Source organism: Protopterus annectens, chromosome 2.part0 (genome assembly GCF_019279795.1).
Source record: "Protopterus annectens isolate FY-2018-M chromosome 2.part0, PAN1.0, whole genome shotgun sequence".
NCBI classification, from domain to species: Eukaryota; Metazoa; Chordata; order Ceratodontiformes; family Protopteridae; genus Protopterus; species Protopterus annectens.
This window is the reverse complement of record NC_056728.1, coordinates 272653772-272676445: the sequence shown is the minus strand read 5'-3', so window position 1 is coordinate 272676445 and position 22674 is coordinate 272653772. Positions and strand designations below refer to the sequence as shown.

Below are 22674 nucleotides of genomic sequence, written 5' to 3'. Positions count from 1 at the left end.
TGTGATAGTATGCTTCCTGAAGATCTGTAAAGCACATCCGATTGTCCTTTTGCAACAGAGGCAAAATGGACTGAACCATGACCATCCGAAACTTTGTGTACTGAACAAATTGATTTAACTGGCTGAGATCCAGAACTGGTCTCAAGTCCCCTGTCTTTTTGGGCACTAAGAAGAATCTCGAATAGGTTCTGGACCCTCTCTGGTCTGGGGACCTCTTGGATGTCTTTTTTTTTTTCTGGCAGCAGCTTTATTTCTAGAGGTGCTGTTTCCCTCTGACTGGGTGGAGCATCAGGGATTTTCTTCAGAACTGTGGGAGGGGCTAGGGAAGAAGGTTATGGTATGACATCTGGATATAATCTTCTGTACCCACAAATCTTTTCATAGCTTGCCAGGTTCTTTGGTGCAGGAATAAATGACCTCCGACTGCATCCAGAGCAGAGCAGTTAGGCCTCCCTTCAGGAGAGCTGATAGGGTCTGTCTTGGGATGAATCTCTAGATCCCTTGTTCTGCAGACCACCTCTGCTGTGAGGACAGCATCTTCCAGTTGAATTCACCCATCTGCCCCTGGGGGAGCTATCTACAAATGAATCCTGGAAAGGACTGTGGGGCTTCTTAAACCGCATCTTTCTGCCACCTCGCTGGTTCCTAGAGAAGGGCCTTTGAAGGGTAAAAGAATGTATTGCCATGGCAGACAGGGACTTTCTCTCTTATTCATAATTGGAGTATGTGTCCTTAACCTTTAACAGAGAAGAACCAGCAAAGGCCATGTTGACAGATGAAGACTTAAATGGTTCCGCAAAATTATGTAAAGTGCATCTTAGTATGTCTCCTGATCGCTATGCCTGAACCCACCACCTGTGAGGTACCTTCCGCAGCATGGGAGATCATCCTCATGGATGCATTTGAGATACATTGGAGGTTGGCTAGCTGCAAGGAAATTCTGTTTCCAGCCTCAGGGGACACGGACCCAGAAAGAGATTTGGTAAGTTCCTTGATCAAATCTCTTTGCAGTCGTGTAAAGTGTGCCAAGTAATTAAGCAACCCAAGAGCAAAAGTCGCTGAAGCATTAAATGCACTTCCCAAGTCTGTCCAACACCCTAGACTGTCTGCTAGGGGGATGGACAGAAGAACTCTGCTCTGCTAGTTCCTGTCTTGTAGCTGCAGCAACAACCATGGTATCAGAATTGTACTCCCTTGCTCCAGTATGCACTGTCTTAGGGAAGGCAAGGATTTGGTCCAGTATTTTAGGTATTGGCTCAACAGTGTCCAGTTCATTCAGTGCCCACTGGAAGGCTAAGTCATTGAGCTCATCAGCCAGGTTGGTCACCCAAGAATTAGATGGGCCAGACCTGAAAGCCTCCAGGAACACCAATTCCTTCTGAGAGGGGGTATCAGAAAACCAAACAACATTTTTGTTTCAAGAACTCCAGAAAGGAGACATCATCAGGTGGTGATCTGGGGGAACCCTCCCCCTACTCAGAAATCAGTGCCCTTTGTGAGAGATTCTTGGGGGGGCATGTAAGTGCCTCCTTTTGCACATCCTCTTTCAAGGGATTTCCTTAGTGGTGTGTTTTGGGGAAGTATTGGAAGAGATGATAATGCCCTGATGGGACTGTCTGGAGGCTTATTTGGGTCAGTTATCCCAGTGGAAGAGATGGTCAAGTCTCAGAACACAGAACAGTATGAGTCAGGGATGTCTGTTCTCTAGGAATAGAGAACCTTCACAGCCTCTAAAGCCAAGCACCTAGGAGAAACAAGTCAATGGATCCAAATTTGGAATCTCTTGGATCATCAGCTCCTGCAATCCTATCAGCGATCTACCTGAGGATGGAGTCTGACTCAAGCCATCCAGTGCCAAGTTTCCAAGGGGAAGCAAATGCTCAGAAAGCTTTGGAGTCAACTCCAGGCCCCTGGATCTGGCAGTGATGCTTCAGCTTTGAGAGTCCTCTGGCTCCGAAACACTCAGTACCAGTCAGCACAGGGGAAACATTGAAGTCAAAGGTCAAACATTCTTCGGATCAGAAGTAGACACCCCCAGAGATATTGAATCCAATGGCTGTTAAACAGAAGGATGGATTGGAGAAGGAGATGCTAGAGGGTAGGTGGATAGACATTGGCTTCCAGGCCCGGAAGAGGTCTGAGCCAGGAGAGCCCCCATCTGTGTCTGTTCTCTGAGGCACTTTCCTCTTCATCTTGTCCACGCATGTTTCTGAAAGGGTTTGAGCCCCAGCCACTAAAGAGGAAGAAGCAGAAGGCAAGAGAGACTGCAGAATTAATTTGCTGTTGCGGTCAATCAAGGCCCTAGAATTAAATCCTGAGCAAGTGTCACAGTTAACATCAAGGTGTGCCACAAGTAAAACGATATACACATTCCCTGTGGGCATCAGAATTTGGGATCTTATGCCCACAGGGAATACACTTTTTAAACCCAGAGGGTTTGTCTGACATCTTAAGACTGCAACCACAGTACACAGCTGTAAAACAATTAGTAGGATCTTGGGCTAGAAGCAATAGGCTGTTTTCTTGTAGTGCAATACTGTCAATACAAATTGACATTTTGTAATAAAGAGAAGAAGAGGAGGGAAAAGAAAGAAAGCTACCAAAAGTGGTAGAAAAAGTACTCAGAGTACTAAAGAATACCAGCAATGGTAACAGTAGGAATACCAAAACAGGTAACTAACACTAAAAGGATACAGAAGAATTGCTAAGAACACTAAAATATTGGAGGAAGGAAAAAGACAAGATGCTAAATTTAAGTAACTCACAAAACCAGAACAAGGAAAAAATCTGACGATTACTCAAAAAAAAAAAAACGCTTGAGCGCTGGAAGTCTGCATCTGATACCTAATGACGGCAAACGAGATCTGAGGTATGTTACGTTAGGGAAGCATTGTGGGTAAAGGGAGGAGCTTGAGAGTGCTACTTTCCAATGATGTGGTAGATCCAGTTCTTGCATCCTAACCCATCAGTTGAGGAATGAATGAAAATGACAACAAAAGATTAGTATCCTGTACTAAACAAAAGATCAGTTGTGGTCCATAGGATCCTAGGGGTATACTCAGTAATGCAGTAAATGTGCACAAGTTTCCCACAGGAAGCATGTAGACAACCAACCCCCCTCCCCCCAGTGGGCACATCCATCTCATCCTGCCAGCACCTTAGATGCTTGAGGAGCTAATGGAATCTGGGTTGCCTGGGCTGTACTTAGGACCATATCCCTCTATGCTGCAGTGCTGGCTCTAAGTCTGTGGATTTTGTTCACAAACTGAATTCCTTAGAGTGGAGGTTATCATTCTGCTTTTTTGTTTCATTTTGGTTACTAGTGTATTGACCAATTGTCATTTATTTAAAATTGAATTGTTTCTTTACACTAGCTATGCCTTAGGGGCATAGCTAGTGTAAAACTTGCCTTTTTCTGCTCGTATATAAGCTTCATGTTTGCTTGAGTCTTGACTCATTTACTCAGAGGTGCTCATCATTTGATGACAACACAACACCATAGACTTTTAGAGATTTTGCTAACATCTGAGTCCATCCCTGGCAAGAAAAACGTAATTTGTTTCATTTTGCACTTGCATTGCTGGTTTTCATTTCACTGTGAAGGTCTTTTGTCCTATTTATTATATTTCTGCACTTGCTTAAAGTTGCATTTTCTAACTGCTGTTCTGCATTTAAATACACTGTAACTAGTGTTCAGTTACTATTAGACATCTGCTTTTGGTTCCCTAAATACTTGGACTCCAAACTAGTCATTTTACATTAAGAGAGTCAAAGTCTGCATTTTTGTTGGCAGAGAGGGCTTATTTCACCTATTTGAGCTGGGAGTTGCTGGTGGAAAGCTTAGTGTGTGTTAAACTGATTGGCCTCGGGGCATAGCTTGTTTAAAACATGCTTTTGTCTTCTCATGTATATGCCTTGTGTTTGCAAAAAGCTGCTCATCACACAGTGGAAGTTAGTAGTACCCTGTATATACGCAGTCAGTAGAAGTTGCACTTTCCCTGTAAACATTACCTTGGAATTTTTATCCCAGTCCCGCGCTACTTACAATGCAACTGGTTTGTGAGCTGAGCAGCATTGCCGCATTTGGTTAGGACTGTTTAGGTCTAGTTTGTATTGGTTTGGGCAGCATTGCTGGATTGGTTAGCTGTAGATTACACCAAGTAAGCACTTGTCCCTCGTCCTGTTGCAGACACCCTCCACTCCTATCCCTTGCAATGTACAGATTGGGATCTGCAACCATGGATAGGCACTTTCCTGCTATCTCTGCATCTGGCTTGGAGGACAGGGGCATCCTAAGGCAATGTAGTAATTGTGTTATGTACAATGAGAACAACATTATCCTGGAACAAATAACAGTATGTGAGAGATGTAGTTACACAATGACACTGGAGGCAAGACTCATATACAGATACAAATAACTATGAACAGGTTGTCAGCCACACATGCACACACACCATACCTACAAAGGACCAGATACACAGACCCACATATGCAGAGATGCACACATGTAACTTACCCAAACCTCAAAGGCCTTTCAGGCACAGTCCACAAAAACTCTGCATGCACACAAACAAGACAATTCCTATCACAGCACATACAACCACATCTCATTTTATCTCAGCTACCCAGCCCATAAGGCAAAACCTCCTAAAACCAATAGTGTCTTCCTAGGACACTCCATTGTGAGACAAACTGATGTCTCTGTCACCAGGCTGGATAAAGATCTGCCAGATCACCCAAACACTCAGGTCAGTTAATCCCAAGTACCAGTATGATTAGTTGTAGTCCATGTGGGTGTAAATGGCCTAAGTAGTACCTCCCTAGACTATATGAAGAGAGACGTGATTGAGCTCTCATAGTATGTCACAGACATGTATGAGCTTAGCATTGCGCAGCATTCTGCCTTCTCCAAGGATAATGGATTAGCACACCTCAAGACTGGCCAAACAGTGTGACATTCTTGAGCTAATCCCTGCCCAACTAAGGATGAAAAAAATCCATTCCTATATTCTTGCTAACTACAAGTCCACCACCATGAACCAGGAAACCCATACATCATACCTGAAGTTACTTGAATTACTTACTATGCAACCCAATACCATACTCATGAGTGATTTTAACTACCTCTCCATTAACTAGGATGCATACATGACCACTAGCATACAGTCCCAAAGACTACTTGACCTTGTAAACACAAATGCGTGGAACAGCTAGTCTGCACTCCCATTAGAGATACAAATATCCTCGACTTGGTACTCACAAATATGTGAAAGCACTGCACCCCCCCACCCCACCCCACCCCCAATAAGTGTGATGTCTTCACTGGTTAGATCTGATCACAAAGCGGTCTTCCTTGAAATAAAGATAAAACAACACCACCACCCCTACCTAATGACAAATCTTTTAAGAGCGTTTCTAAGGCAAACTATTTCCTATTAAGCTATGACATAGCCAGTTTCCAAGCTCCAGAAAACACAGAAGGCTATGCAGAGGCATACACAAAAGCCCTGTATGACCATGTAAACACCTGCATAGAAACAGCAGTACCAGACCAAAATAAGCCTAGGTCAAACCACAATAACAAGCCACCCTGGTGGACTCTTGCTATTAATTGGTTATAAAGCAAAAGAAAGAAAAACCTGTGGAAAAGGAGAGAGAATGTGCACAACAGAGCAAAACATCTCTCAGTCCTAAACAAGCAAGCAAGTCAGGGAAGTAGTCAAGTCCTCAAAGCAGATTTTGAGGCAAAAATAGCTTCACAAGCTAAAGATAACCATAAGGCATTTTTCAGTTATGCCCACAATCTTAAGGGCAACAGCCATCAATGTGCAGAATTAGTTGTACATGTCATCACCTATACTCCGCCCGAGGATATAGCAAATTTGCTGGCTGATAAATTTAACTCAGATTTCACCTCCCCGTCACTCCCAGTTAACTCCCAAGAAATACCCACCACCATTCCTCCACCAGTTATCACCAGAGGACAAGTTGCCACTGTGCTTTCTAAAGTTAAAATATGGCTTTGATGAGTCCCAATGATATACCTCGATGGGTCCCAATGATATACCTGGATGCCTGTTAAAAATGGCTTGAATCAAGACCATTCAGGCCCAGTAAGATCTGTCTTTAATCACAGCCTCTGGACTGGCTTTGTCCCAGTAGAGTGGAGGACAGCAGCAGTCATCCCTCTACATGAAGAGGGACCATCAACTGACCCAGTAAATTACAGACCCATACGTTTGACTAGTCTTGTATGCAAGGCCATAGAAAGAATGATCATGGACCTGACAAGTAATGACATAGGAAACCTCCAACCACTGGACCCAGCCCTGTTTGGCTTTGTCAAGGGCAGGTCATGCCTACTAAATCTGGTGGACTTCTCTGAGATGGTCATTAAGGGCTTGGATGAGGATAAAACAGTACATACCATCTACCTCAACCTGGCCAAGGCATTTGACACAATTCTCCACGTGAGTATTCTAAATAAACTCACAAAACTGGGCATAAATCCCTATGTCACCAGATGGAGAGCCAGCAGGCTCATTGACAAGTACACATGTTGTTAATGTGGGTGAATTCAGATTCAGCAAGAGGCCAGTTACTAGTAGTGTGCCACAGGGCTCAGTGCTGTTGTTCAGAATATACTTCTGTGAAGTCAAGGCTAATGTGGAAGGCCTTTGGATGACAAAGTTTGCCAACAAATGCAAGCTGGGGGCACTCATTTTATTCCCCAGTGATGTAGATATCCTTCAGGAGGGTCTAAATCATGCAAATGATTGGTGCAAGAGCCATGGCCTAAAAATAAAAGCAAAATAAATGCTTACTCATATCCTTTGTGAAGGAAAATATCCATGCAAATTACAACATTAATAACACACCCCTAAGAGTGGAGTCAGAGGCAGTATCTAGGTACACAGTTAGTAGCCTGAATTTTGACCACCGTGTCTCCACGGTAATGAAGATGTCCTGTGTGGCACAGCTTATAAGTAAAAGTCTGGCATCTAGATCAAAGGGAATTATAGTCCCACTGTACTCCGGCCTCATCAGACCAATAATCAAGTACTGTGCACCATTTGGAATGTACCTGACTAAGCATTTAACAGCTGGAGTGACCTCAGAGATTCCTCATAAAGAAAATACTGGATGTAAACAACATGTCCTGTGCATATAGACTAAAAGCCCTATCCCTTAATTCTGTCTCCTTTCAAATATTGAATGACCTATGCCTGACCTACATGGCACTCACAAATCCAGCCCTGATGGAGCTGTTACACATCTGCAAGACAAAATAGCACAAGGGTCACCTGATCTAGGGATCTAAACCTGATCTGCGACTCTAACAAAACATGCTGGAGAGAGAGAGGTATGTATGTCAGGGATTACCCTTTATTTGGAACAGGCTTCCTATTCACATTAAGCAGAACCCTTCCCTGGCCTTAGTCAAGTGCAGTTTGGATCAGTGGATGGGGAATTGTAAATTCGCTCCTGGGGTAGCACCTGTGTTCTTTATGGACTGGAGCAATCTGTAAAATACTCAGGGAATAGGCACAAACCTAAGCCATCCTGTAGCCCCTAGGGACTGTAAATTGGGTATAACTGGGTAATATTGGCTAGGCTTGCAAGAGCTCTTACACTGTTACCCTAGTAATATTCTAGTGACCTGTGAATCTATATAAAATGCTCCTCATAATTCATAATTGTGGAATGTATTATAATTTAATCGGTTTTATTATGTAGTTGGGGAGTAACTGCTAGAAACATCTGTAACTGCACATTACCAACATTTCATTTGAATTACTTTTGAATTCTGTTTGTTGTAAGATCACTGATTAGTAAACAGTTCCTTAAGAGCATGTTTCAGAAGCATGCATTATGTTAATGTGATGAATTTTGCAAAATGTTAATGTTTGTCACTTTATTTTAATAAACTTGCTAGATTCTGCGTTTGTGTGCTTAAAACGGGCATGTGTCAGTCAATAATTGTTATTGAAATAAATGTAAATGGCATTTAAGGTGTTTTTGCCGTTGTCATTGACTGATGTACAGTACATTCCTCTCCTTTGTCTCGGACTGTCTTCAGGTCATTTTTAATTCTACTTCTAGTGACACAGAGTTGACAAGGGAGCAGAGTTCACATTTCTACTAGCATCATGAAAACTTGTCTGTGGACTCATGTCACAAGAGTGTTCCCTTCATCAACCAACCATACATAATAAAAATATCCATGTTACTGAGTGTACTGAGCTCATGTTCTCTTTATTGTTCTCGTCCATCTCTTAGTTTCCAGGGCCTTTCATTCAGTTTTCACATTGTGAGAGAATTTCCATGTTTGGGTATAGACTACCACAGATTATTCTTTGTTAGAATGGCTTTAACAGCATGTTTTTTGGGACTCATTCGACAACATTTTAGCAAGCTGTTAAAACGTGTATTTTTTGATGAGGAAAGGAAAGTGTTTATTTTATAGTAGTGTTTTTTTGTGCTTCTGAGTTTTTTGTTACTTAGTAAATGGTACGAGACATTCTATTACTCAGTAAATGCTATTAATAGAAATTCTTATTTACATGATATTACACACACAGGACTTTACATTCTTGCATGGTTTTCTTTCTTTTTCTGAGTGGGAATCAAAAGTACAACAGGGAGAGAGAGAATTTGAACAGATCTCCAAAACTATTCGTAAAGAAGTGGGAAGATTTGAGGTATGTATGCAATTTAGAAGTTATTCTTTAAATGCAATCATATTTGCTAATTAAAAAATGATTTGTTTCAGTAGTTATTAACTCCTGGTTGTAATTAAGACTGTTTTTTTTTAACAGAAAGACAGAGTAAAGGACTTTAAAGCAGTTATCATCAAGTACTTAGAATCATTAGTGCATACACAGCAACAAGTAAGTTAAACTGCCTGCTTCTGCAGTAACTTATTAAGCCATAAATATACTTTTAACTCTTTGCATGTAAGTCCTGTTCTCAGGAGTGCTGATTCTCTGACATGTCTGCAAGCTGTGGATCTGAAGTTAATTCATCAATGTATTGCCTACTTCTGTATCAGTCAACTAATGTAAATGAAAAACAAATTAACTGAAAGCAGCAGGTAGTATAAGAATCATTCCGTTTAATAAGTTGAAACATCATCTTCATGATGCATTGGACAAACCTCCCTGGAAGACTAATCTAGTGTGACAGGAGGAGAATACTTATTCTCTGCTCCTACTCTGCAGTTTCATATTCTCCCTTCTTTGAAGTTGCAGTCTTTCTAGGAAGATATTTTTCATCTAAGACATATCAGTGAGTCTGTACTTTGTCAGCACTGGGATCATGCCAGAATTGTTATAGGCTGACCTTCCTGAGTTTAAGCACAGATTATATATTTCTCTAACTTTTTTTCTAGTATCAGATTCCTGGCACAGACTTGTGGATAAACTTGTTTTTTTTTCACTTGATGTCCTGTGTACCTGCATTTTATCTTTTTTTAAGAGTTTGTACCCAGGCCTGCTAGTGTAATACATGTCCCATTTTATAGGTTGCCTTGGGTGCACTTGAGTCAGTCATTATAAGTACAGACTTATAAATGCTAGTACATATAATAAGGATGTGTCAAAAAGGGCCTAACCAGGATATATAGTGTAACACATATCAGAATACAAGTACCTTTACCCTGAAGTGCAGTGGTAATGTATTGGACAATGATGAATGTCAAGGAAGAGTTTTCTCACCTCTCACAGTGGGGGAGGGTTAGGGTTGTCTATCCTAGAATGCTTATTTTTTTTGTCCTTAATGAAGATGAGATAGAAGCATCAATCTTCGAGGGTTAGGGCTATGGGGACAGCTTCAGTCACAGAAGTGGGTGATAAGCCCTCCCACTGCCCCATTGTATGCTTAGCATATGCAAGAAAGCTTTAGGGTTTAAAGAGAGATCCCTCTGATTACTGACTGAATGCCTTCAACTCAGTGTCCTTGCATTCATCTCATACAGGGGAATGAATGGATGATGCAGGCTTTTTGTAGCAGCTTGATTGATTAGCCCATGAGGGGGATAAAATATACTTATCTAAACCCATAGAGCTATATATGTTTTTAACAAGGTTTCTTCCATCATATTTTTGCAATTTGTATTAATGCTAACAAAGCTCATAACACAGAAAGGCAGATTGATCCATAAATCACTAGCTGTTCATCATTAGGACACTGTTTCATAGAGTCATGGATTATTACATGGATTATTACTAGGCTAATGACCTCGGGGCCTTTCTAAGCCTAGTCAAGTTTTCCCAAAATAATAAAGACATCCAGTTTCCAAACAAGACATTGAGGGCCAAGCATCTATAAGCTACCTTTGCCCATATAAGGGACATGAGTACCAGGCCTAGTATAAATTTCCAGTTACCCATCCACTGGTGTAGGTTCCTCTTAAATTGAGTAATAGACTAACTCAGCTTCACATGGAGGGAAACCTGTTCCATAGGAGGAGCAGTCTCTTGAAGACATCTGTCTCTCCAGCATGTTCCATTTAAGTCACAGACAAAATTCACATCTCTAGACCTTGTATTTCTGGTACTGTTTTACTTACAAATATGTAGGAAATTTGTAAGTGAGGGGTTTGTGAATGCCTTGTAAGCCAGGCATGGATCACACCTCAGCAGTTTATAGAAGACTGAGTAGAGGGGCAGGGCTTTAAGGTGGTCTGCGTAAGGCAGGTTTGTTATGCCTTTGATCCTGTTTGTAAGGAACATCTGAGGTCACTGTATTTGCTGCATATGCCTGGCCAGATACATACCAAAGGGAGCGTTGTACTCTGTGATTTGTTTGATAAGTGTTAGAGTACATTGAAATAATGACTTCTTTGGACCTAGATGTCATGCCCTTACAAGTTGAGCAACATAAAAGTATTTCCTCACCACTGTGACCACGTGGTGATCAAAGGTCAGGTGCTGTCTACGTACATGTCCCATACCTCTCAACTGTACAGATTTTCGCAGACTGTCCAGATTTTTGCCTCATATTTTTGATCTGTTTCTCATAAACTTGTGGTTTTCTGGCAAAATTAGTGAGGCTTGAAGTCAGAAAATAATGACAGTCATTTGAGTTTTTGACTGCATACCCTGTTGTTCTATCTACTTTTTAACATTTCTTGCTATAACAGGTTGAGAGGTATGACATGTCCAGATCCCTGTCCACTCAGTTGATTCTTGGCGGGGGGGGGGTATTATCAACATGGTAATTAATCAGGTTGGTTGACTTCCCAACGTGTACACTTGTGCCTTGCTTAGCATTCAGTTTAAGACCATGTCTGTGGCACCATTTGTTAGTCATAGAGGGGCCTTTTTGAAGAATGCTAGTGCCTGTGGGAGAGTCGATGATAACCCCCAGCTTGAATCATCTGTAAACTTAGTCAGCCATAAACCTTCAGTGTTTGTTTCCACTTCCGAAACATAGATACCAAAAAGAAGTGGGCCCAGTACCAAGCCCTTGGGACACACGCTACTTACTTTCCTCTTGGTGGAGGTGGCCCTGCCTCTTTTAACCTCCTGGGTCCTATCATTGAGACAGTCGACTGTCCAGCAGGTGATAAAAGGATACCTAATCTAGTGAGCATGTCTGTAATGCCTGAGTGGGGGAATTGTATAAAAAGCCATGGGCAGGTCAAGGTAAGTTGTGTGCACAGTCTTGGCCTCATCCATTGCCTTGATGACCCTGTAAAATAAGTCCATCTGATTTAATAGGCATGATCTTCCTTTAACAAAGCTGAACTGTGATGGGTCCAGCATTTCCAAATTACCTATTTCCTCGTTCATCATGTCCATGATGATTCTTTCCATGAACTTACATATGAGGCTAGTCAGACTCATAGGATCATAGGAAGTTACTAGGGTAATGGCCCTAGGACCCTTACAAGTCTAGCCATGTTCTTCCCCTTATGTCCATGATCAACACCTATTTCCCCTGTCCACGAGGTACACCGATGGAACCCCCCAGGGTGAATTTGTGGTCCAAAGGTGCGGTAACCTCTGGGAGACAAATCTGTCCTTCCAGCAGGTTTTATTAATACCACATACCAGGTTAAGGTCTTCAGAGTGAGTAACCTGTGTACCATTTGACTTCTGAATATACAGCATTTCTAATAACACAGGGTCAGAGATTGCCTTGTATGCAAGGCAGAGATCACTTCTGAGTAGTCTGTATGAAACAGAATAAAGTGGCAGTGATTTCAGATGATCCCACAGGAGAAATGCTGAAGACCTTGAATTTTTCTTGTGAGGAACCTTTGTGATTTCTCCAATTGCTGCAGGTGCTTAGAAAGGTGCATACCAAAAGGGGCGTTGTACTCAATTGTTGGCCTGATGAGGGAGGAGAACAGGAAGGTTATAACTTCTTTTTTTCTTTAGGCAGTGCCCTTACTTATGAGATGAGCAATATAGAATGCTCTTCTTACCATTGTGGCGCCATGGTGATCAAAGGTAAGATTGCTGTCAACCTGTGTGCCCAGGTCTCTCACCACTGAGTGCATACATAAGGTGTTGCTTTTGTTGTGGTAGTTAGCAGGAACATTGCTTTTACCAAAATAAATTATATCTATTTTTTGCATTGAGTTTAAGGCCATGACTTTGACACCAATTATTTGTTTGTGTAAGACCCTCTTGTAGGATGTTTACATCATTTGGAGATTCTATGACCACTCCCAGTTTGCAGTCATCAGCAAACTCTGTCAGCTTTAGTTTTTGCCTGTACTTTGGAGTAAGATTCCAAATGTTAGAGGTCCCAGGACTGATCCCTGTGGAACACCACTAGGTACAGGTCTGCTGTTGGAGGTGGATTCCCCTATTTTGACTATATGAGTTCTATCAGTGAGCCAGTTAGTGACCCATCTAATGATACAAGGGTTGATGGCTAGTTGGGTGAGTTTGTCAATGATGCCTGAGTGGGGGATAGTGTTGAACTCCTTGGCTAAGTCCAGGTCGATTGTATTCACAGATTTCCCCTAGTCTAAGGCCATGATGACCATCTCGAAGAAGTCCACCAGGTTTAACAGACATGATCTCCCTTTGACAAATCCAAACTGAGTAGGGTCAAGTGTTTGGAGATTACCTATATCTTTGTTGATAAGGTCCGTGATGATTCACTCCATGGCCTTGCAGATAAGGCTAGTCAGGCTAATAGGACTATAGTTCCCGGGTCAGGGGAAGCATCACCTTTGTGCAAGGAAATAACTGGCTGTTTTCCATTCAACTGGTATGAAGCCAATGCTTAGACTATGATTGAAAAGTGTACCCAATGGTGTTGCTAATTCATGTTTTAGCCCATGTAGGACACAGCCATGGGTGTTATCAGGTGCCATAGATGCTGTGTTTTTGGCCTTAGAGAGGGTATTTACGACCTGCTCTTTACAGCTACAAGGTAGGGGACAGGTGGTAGGGATGTCATGGGGTACTCTCAGCCAACAGGTTAGGTATGTCCACAGGCTTAATATATGTGGTATCATTAACTACCAATTCTGCACAAGTCTGGGCCTTTCCTTTTAGGTTATGGATGTAACTGTAGAATGCCTTGTGGTTGTCCTTTGTTGAGGAAGCTAATTTGGACTTGTAGTTTGCTTTGGAGGACTTCACAAGAAATCTTATTTGCTTGTTTAAGCTTAGGGGGGAGTATTTCCAGTTTAGGAGGGCTCACTCCCTCTTACTCTTAGACAGCAATTTCTTCCTCTTATTGTAAAGCTTGTTAATGGCTGTTGTCCACCAGGTAGGTTTGCTCTACCTTGTGGAGCTTGTTTTGGTCCTGTCAGGTACGACCGAGTCAAGGCAGTTATACAGGTGTCTGTATAAAGCATTGGTGTAGAGCTCGGCACAGCTGCCAGTTCCATCTGAGGGATGAGGTACAGTGAAGCTATTTATACCATCCCATAAGAGGTTATAATCTGATTTAGGGACTTTTTTTAGTTTAGTTCCTTCTAGGAGGGTTTAGGTATGATAGTTACTTAATATGAGACTGATTTGTGGTCCAATCACACCAAGGAGGGCCTCACAGTGGGGGTGCTGCAGTCCCCATATTGGTGAGAACCAGATCCAGGATGTTGGCACCCCTTGTGGGGGTGTCAACCAGCTGGTCCAGGGCATTGGAGTTAATGAAATTGAGGAACCTTTGGGCAAGTGAGTTTGCGCAGAAGTAATTTACCCAGTCAATGGACGGGTATTAAATGTCACCCAAAACCACGGTGTTTGGATGTATCTTGATAGACTCAAGTAGTTCCAAATAGGCAGAGTGAGTGTGCTGATTCATGGAGGGGGGGTCCTGTAGCTGGCAATGACTTGAATAGGTGTCTTACCAACAGTTAATTATGTGCCTATAGTTACCCAGATTGGTAGTTGGACCCCATTTTTGCAGGGGAATGACTGTAGTCATCTTCCATTTCTTGAGCACAAAACCTGATTGTAGAATCCAATTAAAAAGTGATTCAAGTGAACCAGAGAAATCATGTTTCATGCTATTTAGTAAGCAGCCTGGGATGTTATTGGGGCCCACCAATGCAGTGTTCTGGCCTTGCAAAGTGCATTGATGACCTGTAATATAGTAATGGTTGGGGGGATTGTGGTATGTAGTATTTCCTTTGGACTGTAGGTTGGAGTGTGTGTGTGTGTGTGTGTGTGTGTGTGTGTGTGTGTGTGTGTGTGTGTGTGTGTGTGTGTGTGTGTGTCTGTGTGTGTCTGTGTGTGTCTGTGTGTGTCTGTGTCTGGGATTTGAATTGAACCTGTCAGTCAAAAGGTTGGCAATGGTCTCTGGTTGAGAGTGGGTAATACCATTTATAATAAGTTCTGCGCATTGTTGCATATTTCCCTTAGTTACAGACATAGTTATAGAAAGCTTTGGGGTTGTGCTTTGCATGAGAAGCTATTTTTTCTTCATATTTAGCCTTTTGAGTATTAATTAACCCTCTTAGCTGCCTGTTTAGAGGGTCTATATTATATCCTCGAACGCTTAAAAAAGCGAACGCTGATTGATCGAATTTATTTTCGCGAAACTGCAAAATATCGAAGCAGCAGAAACTCAAATTTTTTCCTAGGGAAAGAATTCGGTTGTCCGTTTCTGTTGCTTCAGTATTTTCAGTGTTATGGTGGAAAGTTACCGGTCGGATTCAGGTAAGTGTGCGATTGTGTGGATGTGAGTGTTAGGGTAATTTAGGTGAGTTAGGGTTAGGGCTCAGGTTAGGTGTGTGTGCGATTGAGTGGACATGAAGGTTAGGGCGGTTTTAAGTGAGTTAGGGTTAGGGAGCAGGTGAGGTGAGTGTGTGATAGTGACCGACCTTAGGGTTAGGGTTTGGGTTAAGGTAAGTGGGTAGTTAGTGGTGTGTGCATAGTTTAGTGTAGGGTTAGGTATCAGATTTTAGGTGTATTTGTGTGGATTTCTGTTTGTTTGGTGTGCTTGTGTTGTGTGTATGTGTTTTGGAGCAGCGATTTTTTAGGGAAAAAAATCGCTGATCTGACAGTTCGAGACTGTAAGCTTTCGCTTAAATTAGGTCAATCAATCAGCATTCGCTTTTTTAAGCATTCGATGATATAATATAGACCCTGTTTAGATTGGTCAGGGAGCTTTTAGTATGTTGGGCTTTGTTCCGCCAAGATTTTTTTTCTTTTGTTTGATGATGTGATTCCACCAGGGTGGATTGTCATTTGAGTTTGTCTTATTCTTATTACAGGTGGATACAGCTTGCTGTCTACAGCTATCAGTATGGCTGTACAAGGAGTTTGTAAATAGCTTGGCATATACTATGATTTTTACTGGATTTGGGGGTGTTTGGAATTTAGCCAGGGTGTCACTTCGTAGAGAGAGGTTAGCCTTGGAATAGTTCCTAAAGATTTTTGGTTTCAGTGTGTCCCCAGATTTAATTCTTATTTGAAGCAATACTGCATTATGGTCAGACCTGACAAGCAAGGACATTACACTGGGTGAAGAACACCTTCCCCATGTTTGTGAGTACAAGGCCATGGATGTTTATACCCCTGGTAGGAGAATGGACCAGCTGTTCCAGAATGTGGGTATTAAGGAAATTTAGGAATTAGTGGGTTTGTGCATTAGAAATGATGTAGGGCTCCCCAAAGTATAGAGGGGTAGTTGAGAATCCTACATGAAGATTGTATTGGGGTTGAACAATGAGGGACTGTAGTACATTGAGATGGGTATCATGGATTCCCTTGGACATAGAGGGAGACATATAGGTTGCAAGGATATGGAACAAGACCCTGTTTATGGTGAGTTGCACATGTATGGGTTCCAGTGGTTTATGTAGCTAGTCTGGATGTGAGGTTGTTAGACTTCTAATCCCCCCCACCCCCACAGTAGCTGAACTAAACATAGGATAGGCATTACAACTTTGCACTGATGAGGTACTTTCCATGACTTTAAACCTTCTCTCTTACTACACAGATGTCTACATTCTCCAGGGAGAGGAAGGCTTGCAGGGAGTGGACTTTCATGTGAAGCCTTCTAACACTGAGCAGTACCACCTTCAGATATTCTTTCATAGGTTTAGTTAAGTCAAGAGGTTTATCAGTTTGGCATTGTCTAAAAAGGCACTATGGGGGTGGAAAAGGTCTTTGCCATTATTTGAAAACCTAGAGTGGGTAAGTGCAGACCATCCCTTGCAAAGCAGAGTGGTCATCAGCCCAGGCCATCAGGTATTGTACTCCCTTGTATTGACACCAGAAGGTAAGCCAGTTAAAATCAATCATTTTCTCTTGGTAAAGTGGCATTATCATGTTTCGCTTCATGTAGTCAAGAGAGGTACATCAGAGGTCATTAATGTCGCTCTTCTTTTGTGCATGAACACGTTGAAGCTTGGGTGTTCATTTAATTAGTTTATTTCATACAAATAAATTAGGATGGCTGGCAGGAACATTAAACTTAAACAAACTATCTAGCTAACTGACTACATACTTGCATGCTCAAACTCTGGCTACTCACTCAAAATAGCACTCTTGCTTGCACATGCTCAATACTTATATGCATGTGCTGACTCGCTGGAAAGCTTCTTAAAGGTATATCACACACACTGATCTACATCCTTCCTCTTTACTGAGCTGTCTCATGTAAACAGTGACATTTGAATAGGCATGCAGTTACACCAACACTAATAAAGAAAAACAACAGTCATGTCTAGGTTGTTGTGTATCTGGAAGTAGGATAGATTTGCGACTTGATCTCATGACATAATAGTTAGGACTGCGTTTAGCAACAGGGGCGGTCACTGGGGAATGTTCTGCTTGAGGAGTCTCATGGATTTTCTCAGGAACAGGGATTGCTGATGGAATGTTCTCTGGAACAGGAACATTGGACAAGTCACTCTGAGAACTAGAGTCTTTGTCACAGGCAAGAAGCTGTAACACTGGTTTGGACACTGGTAACAGACGCTTCCGATTTCATCTGAATTCCACTCCTTGTGATTCCACAGTGTACGATCTCGGATCTTGACACAAACGTTTCATAAATCCGATGTGATCAAAATGTTTTGATGTCTGCATCCTCACTATCTCCCCTTTTCTCAATGAACTGAGCGGTTTGCTGGTTTTATCATAGTAAGACGTCTGGGACAATCACTTTTTCAACAGTTGAGCTTGTACTGCTTTGTTGTTCTTAGCACACGAAACCAACAAATTACTGCTGATTGGTAGTGTGGTTCTGGTTTGTCTTGACATAAGTCTCTGGGCAAGTGAACCAAGATGTTTATTACGAGGAATGTTTCAGAGATTTAACAAGTTGAGAAAAACATCTATATTGTCACATCTGGATTTCTCTAGCAGCTGTTTTGCACTTTGAACTGCACGTTCAGCCAAGCCATTTGACTGAGGGTATTCAGGGCTACTCATAATATGAACAAAGTCTACAAATTTCTTGGAACAGCTGACTAGTAAACTGTGCACCATTGTTAGAAATAACTGTGTGAACTACCATGGACAGAAAAGTGTCACTTCAACTTAGTAATGACAGTACTGGAAGTTAGGCTGGGAAGTAGGTCCATCTTGATTCAATCTGAATAACAGTCTAGTAACGCCTAATGTTGACCATTCCACTCAGATATCTGTGGCTACTGTCAACCAAGGTTGTTCAGGAATCTAGCTTAACTGAAGTGGTTCTTTTTATTGATGTGGTTTTGTACTCTTGCATACTGAACTAAATGAACGTACTTTCTCACCATCTCTTGATGTAGAAGGCCAAAATACTAGATCTCTCACCCTTCTTTTTGGTAGAATCAGTTCCTAGGTAGCCACAATGCAAGATCTTAATATACTCTTGTTGCAAGGATTTTGGAACAATCACTTTAGGACCTTTCATGATGACACCATTGTCAGACAAGATCTCATCCCTGTATGGAAAATATGGTTGCACTTCTAGTGGTAAACAAGATTGCTTTGAAGGCCATCTTCAACTGATAAAGTGGTTGAGCTTCTGGGGAATTGGATGTGAAGCTATGTGAGTTTTGAGCTTATCAAAACATGTGGAAGAAAACTTTCTCACTTTCATGACCTCAAAATTAAGTTGCTCATTGTTATGCTGTTCTGTTTTTTTTTCTGGGTAATCTGGATAAAGTATCAGCAAGATAAAGAAGCCTGCCTTTTGTATAGATTGAAATTATACTTTTGCAATTTGAGCATCATGAGTTGCAGTCTTGCTGGAGCTGTATGCACAGACTTTCTCAAAATAGTAACAAGAGGTTGGTGATCGGTTTCAGTCTGGATAGGTCAACCATAAATATAATCATGAAACTTCGAACACGCAAACACAATTTCTAAAAGCTCTTTCTCAATGTGGGCATATTGCATCTCGGTCTAGGTAAGAGTTCTTGATGCATAGGCTACTGGCCTACTGTCTTGAATGACTGCACCTATACCAAACTTAGAAGCTTCACAGGAAAGAGTAACTAGTTTGTGAACATCATTGTAGCTGAAAGTTGGTGGGTTAGCAATTTTCTGATTCGGGACATCACATACTCTTTGGTACTGTTCTGACCACGACCAAATTACATCTTTGCATGTTAGCTCTCTGAGCGATGCTGAAAGTTAGCTTAAATCTAGAATGACCTTTCCTAGATAGTTGACCATGCCAGGAAAACATTGTAGGGCTTGAACATTGTCTGGAGCTGGCATCTCTAGAATTGCTGTTTGCTTTGAAGGATCTGGTCATAAGCCTGAACTGGTAAACAAGTGACCAACATAAGTAACTTCTCGTAGCCTGAACTTGCACTTCTAAGGATTCAGCTTAAGATGCACTTGACAAGCTCTTTCCAGAACTTTCATAAGGTTTCCGTCATATTCGACTTCACCATTGTCTCCTACTAGAATATCATTTACTGTAATAGCACAGGGATAGATAGGAAAAATGTGCTGCATTGCACACTGAAAGATTTCACTGGCAGAATTTATCCCAAAGGCATTCTCAGACCTGTACCTTCCAAATGTGGTTAACAGTGAAGATTTTCGGTCAAGAAACGTTTGCCAAAGTGAACTCTCTGCATCTATGACAGAAAAAACAGTGGCGTTTGGCATGAGGGCAGCAACCTTTTCGACTATGTGCATTGGATGATGAGGCCTTTTTAATGCTTTGTTCAGATCTCTTGGGGCAGTACATATTCTGATATCATCTGAGCTTTTCTTATGAGATACCACAATGGAGGATACCCATTCAGTAAGCTCTTCTACTGAACAAATTTACTCCTAGCTGTACCATTTTGTCTAGCTCAGTTTTGACTGTGTTCCGCATAACTTCTGGAACTTTCTGTACTGGTCTGATAACTGGGATGACGTCAGGGTCTAACTTCATAGAGTACACAATTGGTAGTTTACTTAGTTTGTCTGCAAAATTGTCAGCATACTCAGAAAAAATAAGTTTGGGTGAAATTTGAGCTGTCATTCAGGCTTACATGGCAAACTTCTTTATTAAATGAAAGCAGCCCCATTTTCAAACTCTCTAAGACCTAATAATAACTGCACGTCTCTTGACTATGAAAAATTGCAAGTCATAGCGGTTTCCAACAGAGTAACATGAAAGCACTACTGAGCCTTTGGTTTGAATCTCTTCACCACCATAAGCAACAAGCTTCGCACACTTTGTCAAATCAAGTTGTTCTGCAGCCTTTACTGTAGCACATGTTTCTGCTGACATAACATTGCACTTTCAGCCAGTGTCTACTTTGAGCTCTATGGGACTCCCATTAATGGAAACAGTACAAAAGATCTCATTCTTTGCCCATAAATCTACTACATTGGCTGTTTCACCAAGCACAGACACACCAACATAAAAAGTAGGTTTGCATCTTTCTAATTGATCAACTTGTCTCTTGGAATGCCCTCTTTTAATAAAAGAATGTGCCTTATTTGGTTTACGAAACCTTTTGAAGTGATTCTACTTATTGCAAGAATTACACTGCTGACCAAAAGCTAAGCACTTTTCTTTTTTGGTTTCATGATTTCCACCACAATTACAACAGTTGACAATGAAGCTGGGTGAGGGCACATGTTTTGACTTTGCTGACTCACCCTTTTGCTTCGCTGACCACGCTGTGGAGTTTGCTGGAAAGACTTGAGTTTCCCAGGGACTCTTACAGGACCTGCAGTAGCTGCCATGTGCTTGGGCCTGTTTCTTTTAACCATGTGCTGCATACTGTCAACATGAGCTTTGTCGCTGTGCCTTCCGCAGCTATTCTCATTTGTAGGCATACTTGTGTGTTTTTCTGTAAGCTCGTATATCTGACAAATCTCGGTGGCCTTACTCAATGTCAACTCACTGTTTTGAAGCAAAATCTTTCTCAGTGTGTCATTATTAATACCACACACAAGCCTGTCTTTTATCAGCTCATCTCTCAAATCACAAATCTGCACGTTTGAGCCTTATTTCTCAAGTCAGTAGTATGTGCTGCAAATGTTTCACCAGGCTTTTGATTCCTTGTGTAAAGTAAGTGCCTTTCCATTGTGACATTCGTTTGGGGGTTACACATTTCTCTAAATTTATGTTTTAAGCACTTTGGGTCTTCCCTTGTTTCAGCTGGTACCACAGTATGGCAGTCCTCCCCTTCCTCTGCAAACACAGCAGGTGCATACACAAATGAGTGCTGTCTTTCAGTGGCCTGTGAACCAACTAAATTAAGCAGAGTAAATGCCGTTTTGTGGGTTGTGAGCATATTTTTCTTGCATGGTTGTATAGTAGCTGGATTTGTCTAGTTTGATTTGTTTTTTTTTTTTGGCTTTGTTGCGGAGCTCTACATAGTTTTGTCTCAAAGTAGTGGTTTTGTTTTTCTGATATTGAATCCAGGCCGTGTCCCTTTCTTTCATTATAGTTTTTGTATCTTTTCTTAGCCATGGGGCATAGTTAGTTTTTATTCTAATGGTTCTAGGTGGTGCATGATGGTTTAAGATTTTTATGAAGGTTGTGTTAAAGTACTCGACTGCATCGTCTAGAGGTAGGTGTTTTGGGGGGGGGGTCCAGTTACAGCTTTTTAGAGTATTGATGAAATCAGTAGCTATAAAGGTTTTTTGTTTCTAACTACTGTGAGGATAGGTTGGCTGATGGTTTGGGATCTGTTCCTAATTAGGTAGGTTGGATGATGATCACTTAGGGTATCTGGAAGACAACCAGATTGCTGTGCAAGAGTGGGGTCAGATACCAGGATCCAGTCTAAGGTGGACTGGCATTTGGAAGTTTTGTCAATTCGAGTAGGGGTGGTTATAGTTTGGGTAAACCTGTGGAGGTTTATGAAGGCAGAGGGGTTATGGCTGGAGCAGTGAAGCCAGTCAGTATTGAAGTCTCCTAATAGTATGGTTTCATATGGAAGGGAGTCGAAGGTCCAATTAAGCAGGTTTTCCATTACAGTGATGTTATTGCCTGGTAGTATATAGCAACCTGCAATGATTATATGTTTGTTGGAACTTATTTTTAATTTGACAAGGATTAGTTCTACATCTTTGAATTCAGTGCAAGAGCTATTGTTTTATGTGTTAGGGAGCTGCAGTATGGGCAAGAAGTATTGGTCAGGTAATTGGCATCCTCTAGTTAAGAGAGGATAGCAGAGATAGTGAGTTAATAAATAGGGGGGGGGATACTTGCTACTTTATCTGCAATGATGTTCTTCGACTATGGATAAGGTGAATGGGAATTATATATTGTCAATTTATTTGTACTACGTTCAGATATGCGTATTTACTGCAGTTAAAAATATTAATTATAGGTAATATTTAATGGTTATAGGGTGGTGTGTGTATAGAGAGGTGGTGGAGGAGGTAGGAATTCTATGTTGTAGGCAGGAAATAGGCAACAGTGTTTGGGTAGGAGGAAACAGGTGGTTAGGTATAAAGGAAATGATATGGGAGGGTGGGTGGGAATGGGGGTGTGAGGAGGCTAAAGTGATCCCGAGCGTAGCGAAGGCAAATGGAGAGGGGCTGCACCCACAGCAACTATAAAAAAAACCTTCAATACCTTAACATAAAACAAATTATCAACAGTGAAACGGATGAAAGGGGTGGGAGTGGGCTAAGAGGAAGAAGGTTTGCGGCTGTTGCCCCTGGGGTATGCACTCTAGCTGACTGTAACAGATTTTAACAAGGCATAACAGTAGTCACAAAAGCTGGCACCTACAGTACACAAGTGACAACAACAAGGTTCCTGGAGTTACACCTGGGGCTGAAGTCTATTTTT

The 22674-nt window shown here is 41.6% G+C and overlaps 1 protein-coding gene across 2 annotated transcripts in view; it reads left to right on the top strand.

Moving 5' to 3' along the window:
• Window positions 1–22674, top strand: part of SNX2 (sorting nexin 2) — a 1338063-nt gene that overhangs the window by 1263058 nt on the left and 52331 nt on the right. For both annotated transcript variants that reach the window (XM_044060758.1, XM_044060759.1), the window contains 2 exons: window positions 8622–8702; window positions 8820–8891. In XM_044060758.1, coding sequence (XP_043916693.1) covers window positions 8622–8702; window positions 8820–8891 — 153 coding nt within the window. The remainder of the gene's footprint in view (window positions 1–8621; window positions 8703–8819; window positions 8892–22674) is intronic.